At 46.2% G+C, this 15,172-nt stretch overlaps 1 protein-coding gene across 2 annotated transcripts in view; it reads right to left on the reverse strand.

Annotated features, from left to right (window-relative positions):
- The window catches only part of LOC138661498 (major histocompatibility complex class I-related gene protein-like), a 228,405-nt gene that overhangs the window by 133,260 nt on the left and 79,973 nt on the right, over window positions 1-15,172 (reverse strand). For both annotated transcript variants that reach the window (XM_069746222.1, XM_069746221.1), the window contains exons 5-7: window positions 7,614-7,712; window positions 4,877-4,909; window positions 3,862-3,907 (exon numbers count right to left, since the gene is read on the reverse strand). In XM_069746222.1, coding sequence (XP_069602323.1) covers window positions 3,864-3,907; window positions 4,877-4,909; window positions 7,614-7,712 — 176 coding nt within the window. In that variant the 3' untranslated portion in view covers window positions 3,862-3,863. The remainder of the gene's footprint in view (window positions 1-3,861; window positions 3,908-4,876; window positions 4,910-7,613; window positions 7,713-15,172) is intronic.

The following is a 15,172-nucleotide window of genomic DNA, read 5'->3' on the forward strand; positions in this document are numbered from 1 at the left end:
GGAGTAAGAAAATTAAAATGTCGTATTTACCCTAAAATAGTGTAAATAAAAATGACCCGGTGGGAAAAAAGTCTCACACTGCTCCACTGATGGAAGAAATAAAAAGTTATGGCTTTGATAAAATGGTGACGCAAATCAAATTTTTTTTGCAAAGTTCAGGATGTCTTTTAACCCGTAAAATATAAAAAAAATTCACACTGACCTGGAAAATCTCATTATCAAAATATTTTTGCTGTTCAATGAATGTGTAAAGAAGAAACCCAGAAAATTATGGTGGAATCGGGTAGTTTTTTTTTTACCCGTTTATCCCCATTAGGAATTTATTTACTGTTTGATTTTCATTTTACATTTTATGATCAAAACTACAGTTTAACCTGCAAAAAAAAGCCAGGCCCTTATATATCTACTAGATGATGGCCCGTTTCTAATGCATTGGGTATTCTAGAATATGTATAGTAGTATATAGCACACCCTACTTAGTATATAACACAGCCCACGTAGTATATAACACAGCCCACGTAGTATATAACACAACTATGTAGTATATAGCACAACCATGTAGTATATTGCCCAGCCACATAGTATATAACACAGGCCACGTAGTATATAACACAGGCCACGTAGTATATAACACAGCCCACGTAGTATATAACACAGCCCACGTAGTATATAACACAGCCACGTAGTATATAACACAGACCACGTAGTATATAACACAACCCACGTAGTATATAACACAGCCACGTAGTATATAACACAGCCCACGTAGTATATAACATAGCCAAGTAGTATATAGCACAGCCACGAAGTATATTGCCCAGCCACGTAGTATATAACACAGCCCACATAGTATATAGCACAGAGGCGTAGTATATAACACAGGCCACGCAGTATATAACACAGCCCACGCAGTATATAACACAGGCCACGCAGTATATAACACAGGCCATGCAGTATATAACACAGCCCACGCAGTACATAACACAGGCCATGCAGTATATAACACACCCCATGCAGTACATAACACAGCCCACGTAGTATATAACACAGACCACGTAGTATATAACACAGCCCACATAGTATATAACACAGTCCAAGTAGTATATAACACAGCCCACGTAGTATATAACACAGCCACGTAGTGTATACCACAGCCCACGTAGTATATAACACAGCCAAGTAGTATATAGCACAGCCATGTAGTATATTGCCCAGCCATGTAGTATATAACACAGCCCACGTAGTATATAGCACAGAGACGTAGTATATAACACAGGCCATGCAGTATATAACACAGCCCACGCAGTATATAACACAGCCCATCTAGTATATAACACAGCTCACGCAGTATATAACACAGGCCATGCAGTATATAACACAGCCCACGCAGTACATAACACAGCCCACGCAGTATCTAACACAGCCCACGTAGTATATAGCAATGTGGGCACCATATCCCTGTTAAAAAAGAATTAAAATAAAAAATAGTTATATACTCACCTTCCGGCAGCCCCCGCATCCAGCCCAGGACTTTAGCGATGCTCCTCGTGACACTCTGTTCCCAGTAATGCATTGCGGCAATAACACGTAATGATGTAGCGGTCTCGCGAGACCGCTACGTCATCTCCGGTCTTTGCCGCAATGCATTCTTGGGACCGGAGCGTCAAGAGGAGCGGGAAAGGCGCTGGAAGGTGAGAATATAATGATTTTTTATTTTTTTATTATTTTTAACATTAGATCTTTTTACTATTGATGCTGCATAGGCAGCATCAATAATAAAAAGATGGTCACACAGGGTTAATAGCAGCGTTAACGGACTGTGTAACACTGCGTTATGCCGCGGGGTAACGCAGTCCGTTTAACAGACTGCTAAACCACTATGGGCTCACGGACTGGAGGGCAGTAGGGAAGGGCGAATTCGCGGCCGGACTGTGCCCGTCGACCAATCAGCGAAACGGGATTTCCGTGACAGACAAACAGACGGAAGTGACCCTTAGATGATTATATAGATAAATGTTGATGGAAAAATTATGTGGTGCCCCAGGGTCCTGGTCATCACAGTAACATTGCTTTCCTCACGGGGAGAGTGATGTTACGCTTGGAAGCGATGAAAGACATCTCTTTATCAGGTAATCACCATATACACAACATGTTCACACTCCAGGCCACAAGGGGGAGCTTTTGATCCTATTTCTAGGTGACTCCCCTGCATATCTATAATATAACGCTGGGAGCGTCACTCTGTCCGAAGCCTTTATAGACTGCGCAGGCGCAAGCGCCGGCGCAGTCTGGGCCTCACAGAGTGACGCTCCCGGGAGATCGCGGTATGCGTTCACACTGAACGCACACCGCGATCTCCAACAGAGAAGCAGGGACCGCCAGGAGGGTGAGTATCGCCTATATTCACCTGTCCTGGGTTCCACCGCTGAGCGTCGCCATCTTCCCGGTCTTCGGCCTGTGACCTTCAGTTCAGAGGGTGCGATGACGCGCTTAATGCGCACCGGCGCCGCCCTCTGACTGAACAGTCACAGCCAGGAGACCGGGAAGATGGCGGCGCTCAGCGGTGGAACCCAGGACAGGTGAATATAGTAAATGCTGGGGGGCCTGAGCTGGCGGCGATACCGGCACCTGACCCCCACAGCGCACCGGTGTCCCCGCCTGCTTAGGCCCCCGGATGGGTGCAGCACATGACAGGATGGGGACGCAGGATGGGTGCAGCACATGACAGGATTGGGACGCAGGATGGGTGCAGCACATACCATGATGGGGACGCAGGATGGGTGCAGCACATGACAGGATGGGGACGCAGGATGGGTGCAGCACATGACAGGATGGGGACGCAGGATGGGTGCAGCACATGACAGGATGGGGGCGCAGGATGGGTGCAGCACATGACAGGATGGGGCCGCAGGATGGGTGCAGCACATGACAGGATGGGGACGCAGGATGGGTGCAGCACATGACAGGATGGGGACGCAGGATGGGGATGCAGGATGGGTGCAGCACATACCAGGATGGGGACGCAGGATGGGTGCAGCACATGACAGGATGGGGCGCAGGATGGGTGCAGCACATGACAGGATGGGTACGCAGGATGGGTGCAGCACATGACAGGATGGGGGCGCAGGATGAAAGCAGCAAATGACAGAATGGAGGCGCAGGATGGGTGCAGCACAAGTCAGAATGGAGGCGCAGGATGGGTGCAGCACATGTCAGAATGGAGGCGCAGGATGGGTGCAGCACATGTCAGAATGGGGGCGCAGGATGGGAGCAGCACATGTCAGAATGGGGGCGCAGGATGGGAGCAGCACATGACAGAATGGGGGCGCAGGATGGGTGCAGCACATGACAGGATGGGGACGCAGGATGGGTGCAGCACATGACAGGATGGGGACGCAGGATGGGTGCAGCACATGACAGGATGGGGACACAAGATGGAGCAGCACATACCAGGATGGAGACCATATACCAATATAAATGCTCGCCACCCGGGCGTAGAACGGGTTCAATAGCTAGTGCATATATATTATGGTTGGGAGGGAAAGTCAGTCATAAAGTGCCAGGAAGCAGACTAGAGCAGTCTGAGGCAGGAAGGACTGAAGGAGCTGTGTAGCCAGAGATGCTGCAGCTACTAAAGAAAGAGACATAAAGAAGGAAACCCGGGTACCCCATGGCCCTGGCGGGTGACTCAATTAAATTAAAATGTATTGCTTGTGGAAGAAGGGGAGGAAAAAACTAATGAAAAATCTCTTTGTCATGAACAGGTTAACATAGAACCATTCATTATATTTCCTCCAAGATGTATAAATGCATTTATATACTTTCTTTAGTTTTCTTGATGAGATAATCACTGGTACTCACGCTCAGGCTGTGACTGGTTTATCATCGTCCGGAAACGAGTTAGAAGCTGTAAAAATACAAAAAGGCTTATACTACATGTAGGTGCGTCTCACAAAATTACAATCGCATCAAAAAGTGAATTTATTTCAATTCTTCAATACAAAAAGTGAATCTCATATATAGTGCCATTATACACACAGTGATCTATTTCACATGTTTATTTCTGTTAATGTTGATGATTATTAACTTTTTGATGATATTCTTATTTTCTGAGAAGCACCTGTATAATATACTATATGTACGCCTCTGCCTCTGTACAAATCCCTAGTTAGACCGCACATGGAGTACTGTGTCCAGTTTTGGCACCAGTGCTCAGGAAGGATATAATGGAACTAGAGAGAGTACAAAGGAGGGCAACAAAATTAATAAAGGGGATGGGAGAACTACAATACCCAGATAGATTAGCGAAATTAGGATTATTTAGTCTAGAAAAAAGACGACTGAGGGGCGATCTAATAACCATGTATAAGTATATAAGGGGACAATACAAATATCTCGCTGAGGATCTGTTTATACCAAGGAAGGTGACGGGCACAAGGGGGCATTCTTTGCGTCTGGAGGAGAGAAGGTTTTTCCACCAACATAGAAGAGGATTCTTTACTGTTAGGGCAGTGAGAATCTGGAATTGCTTGCCTGAGGAGGTGGTGATGGCGAACTCAGTCGAGGGGTTCAAGAGAGGCCTGGATGTCTTCCTGGAGCAGAACAATATTGTATCATACAATTATTAGGTTCTGTAGAAGGACGTAGATCTGGGGATTTATTATGATGGAATATAGGCTGAACTGGATGGACAAATGTCTTTTTTCGGCCTTACTAACTATGTTACTATGTTACGCGCCATGGTCATGTGACCGCCCAGAAAAGGTCTCATGAAAACTGTCCGGTCGACACCTGCAGTCTTATGCAGCGCCACACTGATATCTGAATATCACAATTGGCCTCACCTCGGAAAGGCGCTACAGAGCACATTACTTACTCATTGCTGACTTCCGCGAACGTTCCTTCTTTCCTGAAATAAGCAGAGGAGATGGAATTAACAACAGAAAATCGTCTCTGCTGGTAAATTCTAGAAAATTTATAATTTTTCTGATAGGATGATGGCACCAAACCATAAGATGCCTCCGTAGGCACAAAGGTGCCGCATGAATCTACAGAGCTGTAGCTAGAGCACAATATATAAGGCTATGTGCACACGTAGAATGGTCCACTGCAGATTTTTTCGCAGCGGATTTGATAAATCTGCAGTGCAAAAATGCTGCGTTTTTGCTGCAGATTTATCGCGGATTTACCGTGTTTTTTTTGCGGATTTCACTGCGGTTTTACAACTGTGGTTTTCTATTGGAGCAGGTGTAAAACCGCTGCACAATCCGCAGAAAGAAGTGACATGCTGCCGAATGTAAACCGCTGCGTTTCTGCGTGTTTTTTTCTGCAGCATGTGCACAGCGTTCGCATAGAAACCTATGCGAACGCTGTGCACATGCTGCATTACATTGTAATGTAAACTCATGGGAAACTGCTGCGGAAACGCTGCGGATCCGCAGCAAAATCCGCATCGTGCGCACAGAGCCTCAGAGCCATGTAATATGAGATTTACCCCGTAGTGGACATTTGTGGCTACTTGCCATTTCCACCATAAAAAAGCAGCATTTTGCCCAGCGAAGCTGCCATCCAAATGTTTTAAAATATTTTAAAAGTTCTCAGCCTGGTAGAAAAAATAAGTTGTGTCCCTCTCCCTCCCGATCCGGCACAGGATGTAACAGAAAATGGCCGGTCGTTGGTGTACAGCATTTATGTTATATCAGGGCGGAGATCACGTAATCATCAAAACAGGAGGAGTCAGGGATCGGTGGGACCATTTAGCATCATATCAAACAAATTTATGAGCTAATTTCTATTATATCTTTATATGGGCCGAAATTATATTATGAATTACACAAATCCCCTCATAGACATTATGTCTGCTGGTAGTCGACACCAGAGGAGCTTATGACCTAGAACCTGTCATTACATTCATGCCTTCACAAGCAGCATGAAGAGCCGAGCTCCACGACTGCCACCAGGTATCTTGTACTGTGAATCGCTCTAGTGTTTAAGGAAAAAGATCGTTTAAAAAGCCGTGGACCATAAGGAAAGACATGGCTAGTCTCTGTGCTCCAGACCAGGGACCATATAAACAGACATGGCTAGTCTCTGCGCTCCAGGCCAGGTACAATATGGAGAGACATGGCTAGTCTCTGAGCTCCAGGCCAGGTACAATATGGAGAGACATAGCTAGTCTCTGCGCTCCAGGCCGGGTACAATATGGAGAGACATAGCTAGTCTCTGAGCTCCAGGCCAGGTACAATATGGAGAGACATGGCTAGTCTCTGCGCTCCAGGCCGGGTACAATATGGAGAGACATAGCTAGTCTCTGCGCTCCAGGCCGGGTACAATATGGAGAGACATGGCTAGTCTCTGCGCTCCAGGCCAGGTACAATATGGAGAGACACGGCTAGTCTGAGCTCCAGGCCAGGTACAATATGGAGAGACATGGCTAGTCTCTGCGCTCCAGGCCAGGTACAATATGGAGAGACATGGCTAGTCTCTGCGCTCCAGGCCAGGTACAATATGGAGAGACATGGCTAGTCTCTGCGCTCCAGGCCGGGTACAATATGGAGAGACATAGCTAGTCTCTGCGCTCCAGGCCGGGTACAATATGGAGAGACATAGCTAGTCTCTGCGCTCCAGGCCAGGTACAATATGGAGAGACATGGCTAGTCTCTGAGCTCCAGGCCAGGTACAATATGGAGAGACATGGCTAGTCTCTGCGCTCCAGGCCGGGTACAATATGGAGAGACATAGCTAGTCTCTGCGCTCCAGGCCGGGTACAATATGGAGAGACATAGCTAGTCTCTGCGCTCCAGGCCGGGTACAATATGGAGAGACATGGCTAGTCTCTGCGCTCCAGGCCAGGGACCATATGGAGAGACATGGCTAGTCTCTGCGCTCCAGGCCAGGTAAAATATGGAGAGACACGGCTAGTCTGAGCTCCAGGCCAGGTACAATATGGAGAGACATGGCTAGTCTCTGAGCTCCAGGCCAGGTACAATATGGAGAGACATGGCTAGTCTCTGAGCTCCAGGCCAGGTACAATATGGAGAGACATGGCTACTCACCGAGCTCCAGGCCAGGTACAATATGGAGAGACATAGCTAGTCTCTGCGCTCCAGGCCTGGGACCATGTGGAAAGACATGCCTAGTCTCTGCGCTCCATGTCGGGGACCATATGAAGAGACATGGGTATTCTTTGCACTCCAGGCAGAAGACTATATGGGTAGACATAGCTAGACTCTGCGCTTCAAGCTTGGGACTATGCAGAGAGACATGGCTAATCCCTGCATCCAGGCAGCGGACCATGTGGAGAGACAAGGCTATTCTTTGCGCTCCAGGCCGAGGACCATATGAAGAAACATGGCTAGTCTCTCTGCTCCAGGTCTGGGATCATATGACCATACATGGCTGCTCTCTGTGCTCCAGCCAGGGATCACAGGAAAAGACATGACTAGTCTTAGCCTCTCCTGCAGGTTGGAAACTATTGGGAGAGACATGACAAGGCCGGGGACCATACAGAGAGACATATCTAGTCTCTGTACCCTGCTCCAGGTGATTGACCGGTCTTTCAATCACCTAGAGCAGATCCATCAATGTCACAACCTGCACCCAGCCAGTTATACCTGAAATTCTTGTATATAAAGATACAGCAGATGCAAGAACAACGATGATTAAGACACCCACACTGATGATCACAGCTGCAAACTTTCTGTGCTTTGGTTCTGAAAGATAAAATGAGGAGATATGGGATGAGACTTGTAGACAATATTCATGTGGAAATAATGTAAAGCTCTGGATACATATAAGAGTTGTGAAATATTCTGATTCCACAAGTTGGTAAGGGAGGGATTTGGCCGACATCTATATCCACGTTCCTAAACACCCTGCTACGGTACCCGAGTGTGCGTGTGCTTTATGGGAACTTGTTCTTTGCCTTTTTTGGACCACAAGTGGTATGATGGACTGGGGACCTTCGGTTCATGCGATCAATCAGGGAGGCCAACATACATATTGAAAAGTTAAAAACAGCTTTACTTGAATTCTTTAACATATTCTCCATCATCTGATAAACTGCGTACATTTCTTTAACCATTTCATCCACGTAAAGCAGAGGCTCATATCTTAGTTGCTTAACAAAAGGCATAACGATGATGTTCAGTACAGTTGCAGAGTATCAGAATTTCTTCTACAGGTGTCGATATCTGTTATGACCTGGTGGTTAGGACAACAATGGACCTGGTGGTTAAGAGCACACAAAATAACCTGATAGTTTCTAATAACATGGGACGAGCTCTGAGACGTGGGAACTCTGCTGACCGCAATCCCTAATCCTATCACACCACACTAGAAATAGCCGTGGAGCGCTCCTGACGCTCCCTATGCGCCTCGTCACAGCCTAAGAAACTAGCTAGCCCTGAAGATAGGAAAAATAAGCCTACCTTGCCTCAGAGAAAATTCCGCAAAGGAAAAGGCAGCCCCCCACATATAATGACTGTGAGTAAAGATGAAAATACAAACACAGAGATGAAATAGATTTAGCAAAGTGAGGCCTGACTTACTGAATAGACCAAGGATAGGAAAGATAGCTTTGCAGTCAGCACAAAAACCTACAAAAGACCACGCAGAGGGCGCAAAAAGACCCTCCGCACCGGTTAACGGTACGGAGGTGCTCCCTCTGCGTCCCAGAGCTTCCAGCAAGCAAGAACAAACCAAAATAGCAAGCTGGACAGAAAAAATAGCAAACAAATGAAACACAAGCAGAACTTAGTTTATGCAGGGAAGTCAGGCCACAATAACGATCCAGGAGAGAGCAAGACCTATACTGGAACATTGACTGGAGGCCAGGAGCAAAGCACTAGGTGGAGTTAAATAGATAGTAACGAAAAAGAAAATCCAGCTCACCATAGTAACAGTTTCACTCGGAGCACGGAAACGCTGTGTCAAGGCGTGAGGAATCCAAAAAGCAAAAAAAGAATATCCAGCTCAACGAGACAGTGAAAAGTAAAAACTTGATACTTTATTCACTTCATGTAGAAGCAGAGGATAAAAACATAAGCACAATAAGGATAAGAACACTATCTATCTACGCGTTTCAGGTGGCAAAGCACCCTTAATCAATTCTTTTTTTGCTTTTTGGAGTTAAATAGAGCAGCACCTAACGACTTAACCTCGTCACCTGTGGACGGAAACTCAGAAGCCGCAGCCCCACTCACATCCACCAGAGGAAGCCCAAGGACAGAACCAGCCGAAGTACCATTCATGACCACAGGAGGGAGCTTGCCAACAGAATTTACAACAGATATCCCATACTATGGTGCAGTACCCTGTGCTCCTTCATGGTCAGATAAAAACTCATCTTAGTCCTTCAGGACAGGTCTGACATGTCAGGTACGAACTGGGGCTGAAATTCAGCCCTGGCATTTGAAATCACACAGGCCCATGTTGTCTCCGTCCCCAAGCACCAGATGAAATATATTATTATTACTCTGGATGGAGGAAAGGAAGATTTTCTACAACACCAATATTTCTAATGATACCCGTGGCTGCTGGGGTAAGTGACGGAGTCAGCGACTTTGTGCTCCATCACAACTCTTAACAGTATGAGTGTCTTGAGAAAACTGATTCTGTTAACAATGTAGCAAGCAAGGCAGCCCAAGACCAGACAGGCCCCTCTGGCATTTGCCAGAATTGCCAGATGGCCAGTCCGGCCCTGCACGTTGTCATTAGTCCACTCCTCACTACCTGCCTACAGGAATCACACCTCCTTCAGCTCTATCTATACCACTGCAGGTACTCGCTGTCAGTGAATAATCTTCCTTGTATATTAAGGTACCGTCGCACATAACGATATCGTTGCTTTTTGTGACGTAGCAACGATATCGTTAACTAAATCATTATGCGTGACAGCGACCAACGATCAGGCCCCTGCTGGGAGATCGTTGGTCGCTGGGGAAAGTCCAGGACTTTATTTAGTCGCTGATCACCCGCTGACATCACTGAATTGGCGTGTGTGACGCCGATTCAGCGATGTCTTCACTGGTAACCAGGGTAAACATCGGGTTACTAAGCGCAGGGCCGCGCTTAGTAACCCGATGTTTACCCTGGTTACCATTGTAAAAGTAAAAAAAAAAACACTACATACTTACATTCCTGTCACGTTCCCCAGCGTCAGCTTCCCTGCGTCTCCCAGTGTCAGTGCCGGCCGGCTGTAAAGCAGAGCACAGCGGTGACATCACCGCTCTGCTTTCCGGTCAGCGCTTACACAGTGCAGGGAAGCTGACGCTGCGGGACGCGACAGGAATATAAGTATGTAGTGTTTTTTTTTTTACTTTTACAATGGTAACCAGGGTAAACATCGGGTTACTAAGCGTTTAGTAACCCGATGTTTACCCTGGTTACCAGGGGACTTCGCATAGTTGGTCGCTGGAGAGCTGACTATGTGACAGCTCTCCAGCGACAAAACAGCGACGCTGCAGCAATCGGCATCGTTGTCTAGATCGCTGCAGCGTCGCTAAATGTGACGGTACCTTTAGTCACACAGATCAATGTTTGTCGCTGTGACGTCCATTCCTGTCTCTGTACTCTGGCCATTAGATGGTAACTGGCTTCTAGAGCACTTTAACCCTTCGATTTTTTATTGCTGCACACTTTCCACTTGTGGCCTGTAGCTATATGATGTTTCTTGCTACTTCTGTAGCTCAACCATGACTGACTAGCAAGATCTAGCTTCTTGTACAAATGCCCCAGTGACTCCTCCATACCTGGGCTGGCATACCACCCAGCACAACTTGTACTTGCTTCTGTTAGCAGCCCACTGCACCTTGAACTCACCCTAGCAACTATCATCAACGAATACCACTCACAAACAGACTAAGGCTATGTGACCACGTTGCAGAAATGCTTCTAAAACGCAAGCAACAAATTGCTGCTAAAATAGTGATGAGAAAATGTGCTCAGTTATACTCAGATATCACTCGAGTATCTGGGTGGTTAGATGTGCCCAGCACTCACCGAGCATTGGCTGGTGCTCAAATTTCAAGCTCAAATCCTTGCATCGCATGTTTGGCGCCTGTTACACAGCCAATAAACATGCAGAGATTGCCTGCCAGTCACTGTAATACCGTAGCCAGCTTGGTAGTGGCATGACGGTGATTGGCTAGCCACATTATCTCATCAGAAGTTATAAAAGGACGTGTGCCGCCCGACTCAGCACACTGATGCCATTGCACAGCTCAGGGACAGTTCTTATTGGGCGGAGAGTGTAGTTGTCCAGGCCTGTGTGTGCACAGTTTAATAAATCAGAATCCTCTAGCGTTGATACTGGTGCTGATGCTGAACCATCATACTCATGGGCGGACATACCGCATGTGCAACCGATGCAGCTGCGCAGGGGCCCAGGAGGACAGGGGGCCCGATCAGCTGCTGAAATATCTTGTTCTCTGATAGAGCCAGCGGCTGCATCTACACTAAGAGGAGAGGAAGGGGCCATACTTAAGTCTTTTGCTGTCAGAAAGGGGCCCCTTCCTCTCCTCTGAGTTGATGCTGCCGTTGGCTCTATGATGCAGGACCCCGGGATCCCTGGACATGTCCCCCGCCTTCTCTGCCTGGTGCAGGCAGGAACAGGCCTGGTAACATAGTAACATAGTTATTAAGGTTGAAGGAAGACTTTAAGTCATCTAGTTCACCCCATAGCCTAACCTAACATGCCCTAACATGTTGATCCAGAGGAAGGCAAAAAAACTCATGTGGCAAAGAGTAAGCTCCACATTGGGGAAAAAAATTCCTTCCTGACTCCACATACGGCAATCAGACTAGTTCCCTGGATCAACGCCCTATCAAGGAATCTAGTATATATATCCTGTAACATTATACTTCTCCAGAAAGGTATCCAGTCCCCTCTTAAATTTAAGTAATGAATCACTCATTACAACATCGTACGGCAGAGAGTTCCATAGTCTCACTGCTCTTACAGTAAAGAATCCGCGTCTGTTATTATGCTTAAACCTTCTTTCCAGACGTAGAGGATGCCCCCTAGTCCCTGTCTCAGGTCTATGATTAAAAAGATCATCAGAAAGGTCTTTGTACTGTCCCCTCATATATTTATACATTAAAATAAGATCACCCCTTTGTCTTCGTTTTTCCAAGCTAAATAGCCCCAGGTGTAATAACCTGTCTTGGTATTGCAGACCCCCCAGTCCTCTAATAACCTTGGTCGCTCTTCTCTGCACCCGCTCTAGTTCAGCTATGTCTTTCTTATACACCAGAGACCAGAACTGTGCACAGTATTCTAAGTGTGGTCGCACTAGTGACTTGTATAGAGGTAAAATTATGTTCTCCTCATGAGCATCTATGCCTCTTTTAAAGCATCCCATTATTTTATTTGCCTTTGTAGCAGCTGCCTGACACTGGCCACTAAATGTGAGTTTGTCATCCACCCATACACCCAGGTCTTTTTCATTGACGGTTTTGCGCAGAGTTTTAGAATTAAGCACATAATTATACATCTTATTATTTCTACCCAAGTGCATGACCTTACATTTATCCCCATTAAAGCTCATTTGCCATTTATCAGCCCAAGCTTCTAAATCATCCTGTAATATAAAATTGTCTTCCTCTGTATTGATTACCCTGCAGAGTTTAGTGTCATCTGCAAATATTAAAATTCTGCTCTGAATGCCCCTTAAAAGGTCATTAATAAATATGTTAAAAAGAGGGCCCAATACTGACCTCTGTGGTACCCCACTGCTAACCGCGACCCAGTCCGAGTGTGCTCCCTTAATAACCACCCTTTGTTTCCTATCCCTGAGCCAGCTCTCAACCCACTTACACATATTTTCCCCTATCCCCATTATTCTCATTTTATGTATCAACCTTTTGTGTGGCACCGTATCAAAAGCTTTTGAGAAGTCCATATACACTACATCCACTAGGTTCCCTTGGTCCAGTCCGGAACTTACCTCTTCATAGAAACTGATCAAATTAGTCTGACATGAACGGTCCCTAGTAAACCCGTGCTGATACTGGGTCATGAGGTTATTCCTCTTCAGATACTCCAGTATAGCATCCCTTAGAATGCCCTCCAGGATTTTACCCACAGTAGAGGTTAAGCTTACTGGCCTATAATTACAGAGTTCAGTTTTTGTCCCCTTTTTGAATATTGGCACCACATTTGCTATACGCCAGTCATGTGGTACAGACTGTTATGATCCGGTGACCTTGGAGCAACATGAGAACTTTCACTGGAGAAGGTGGCCACTATACTGACCGCAATCCTGAACTTAACACCGCAACTAAAAGTAGCCGTGGAGTGTACCTAGCACCTAGACACCTCGTCACAGCCGGAGGACTAAATACCCCTAAAGATGGAAATAGTATTCCTATCTTGCCTCAGAGAAAATCCCCAAAGGAAAGACAGCCCCCCACAAATATTGGTGGTGAGTCGGAGAGGAAAAACGTACAGAGGCAGAAAAACAGGATTTAGCACAGGAGGCCACTCTAGCTAGATAAAACAGGATAGGACAGAGTTCAGTGCGGTCTGTTATGACCTGGTGGTTAGGACAATAATGGACCTGGTGGTTAAGCGCACACGGAAAGACCTGATAGTTACAATAATGCAGGACAAGCTCTGGGAAGTGGGAACTCTGCTGACCGCAATTCCTAATCCTATCACACACACTAGAAATAGCCGTGGATTGCTCCTAACGCTCCCTATGCAACTCGTCAGAGCCTCAGAACTAGCTAGCCCTAAAGGAAGGAAAATAAAGCCTACCTTGCCTCAGAGAAATTCCCCAAAGGAAAAGGCAGCCCCCCACATATATTGACTGTGAGTTAAGATGGAAATCACAAACACAGAGATGAAATAGATGTTAGCAAAGAGAGGCCCGACTTACTGAACAGACAGAGGATAGGAAAGGTATCTTTGCAGTCAGCACAAAAACTACAAAAAACCACGCAGAGTGTGCCAAAAAGACCTCCGCACCGACTCACGGTGCGGAGATGCCACTCTGCATCCCAGAGCTTCCAGCAAGCAAGACAAAATCAAAATAGAAGGCTGGACAGAAAAATAGAAAACAAAAACATAACTAGCAGGAACTTAGCTTCTGCTGGAGTAGACAGGTCACCAGAAAGATCCAGGAGCGAACTAGGCCGATACTATAACATTGACAGCTGGCATGGAGCAATGATCTAAGTGGAGTTAAATAGAGCAGCCAGCTAACGAATTAACCTCATCACCTGTGGAAGATAACTCAGAAGCAGCAGCTCCACTCACAGCCACCAGAGAAAGTCCATGGACAGAACCCGCCCAAGTACCATTCATGACCACAGGAGGGAGCTCGACAACAGAATTCACAACAGCGGTCAGTATTAAAACCCTTCAAAAATATCCACAGCAGAATATAGAAAGACTTCCTACATCTAACTAAAGATGTAGGAGCGTATATCTGCAACTCCAGTGAATCCTACAATCAGAGCAGGAGTACAAACAAAAACAAGCACACAGCAGTGTGCCACAGAAACAAAAAACAAACACTTATCTTTGCTGAATCTGGCAGCAAGCAGGAGAAGCCAGAAAGTGATCCATCACTTCACAAGGAACATTGACAACTGGCAAAGGCTAATGGATCCTGCACACCTAAATATCCCAGTCAGAATTGTAATCAGCAGATACACCTGGCCAGGACTGCGACTCAGAGACAACTGCATTCCCACCTACAACCACTGGAGGGAACCCAACAGCAGAATTCACAACAACAGACCCTGTTATTATGGAGTCTTTAAAGATTAAAAATAATGGTCTATCAATGACTGTACTTAATTCCTGCAGTACTCGAGGGTGTATCCCATCCGGGCCCGGAGATTTGTCAATTTTAGTGATTTTTAGACGCCGCCGTACTTCCTGCTGGGTTAAGCAGGTGACACTTAATGAGGAATTTTTGTTATCACTCATCATATTGTCTGCCATGGGATATTCTTGTGTAAATACTGATGAAAAAAAGTCATTGAGCATATTGGCTTTTTCCTCATCCTCATCCACCATCTCACCCAGACTATTTTCAAGGGGGCCAACACTATCATTTTTTAGTTTCTTACTATTTACGTAGTTAAAGAATATTTTGGGATTATTTTTACTCTCTCTGGCAATGAGTATGATGGACTCCTTGCCAGAGACGGACTACACCTC

The sequence above is a fragment of the Ranitomeya imitator genome, chromosome 2 (assembly GCF_032444005.1).
Source record: "Ranitomeya imitator isolate aRanImi1 chromosome 2, aRanImi1.pri, whole genome shotgun sequence".
Lineage (NCBI taxonomy): Eukaryota > Metazoa > Chordata > Amphibia > Anura > Dendrobatidae > Ranitomeya > Ranitomeya imitator.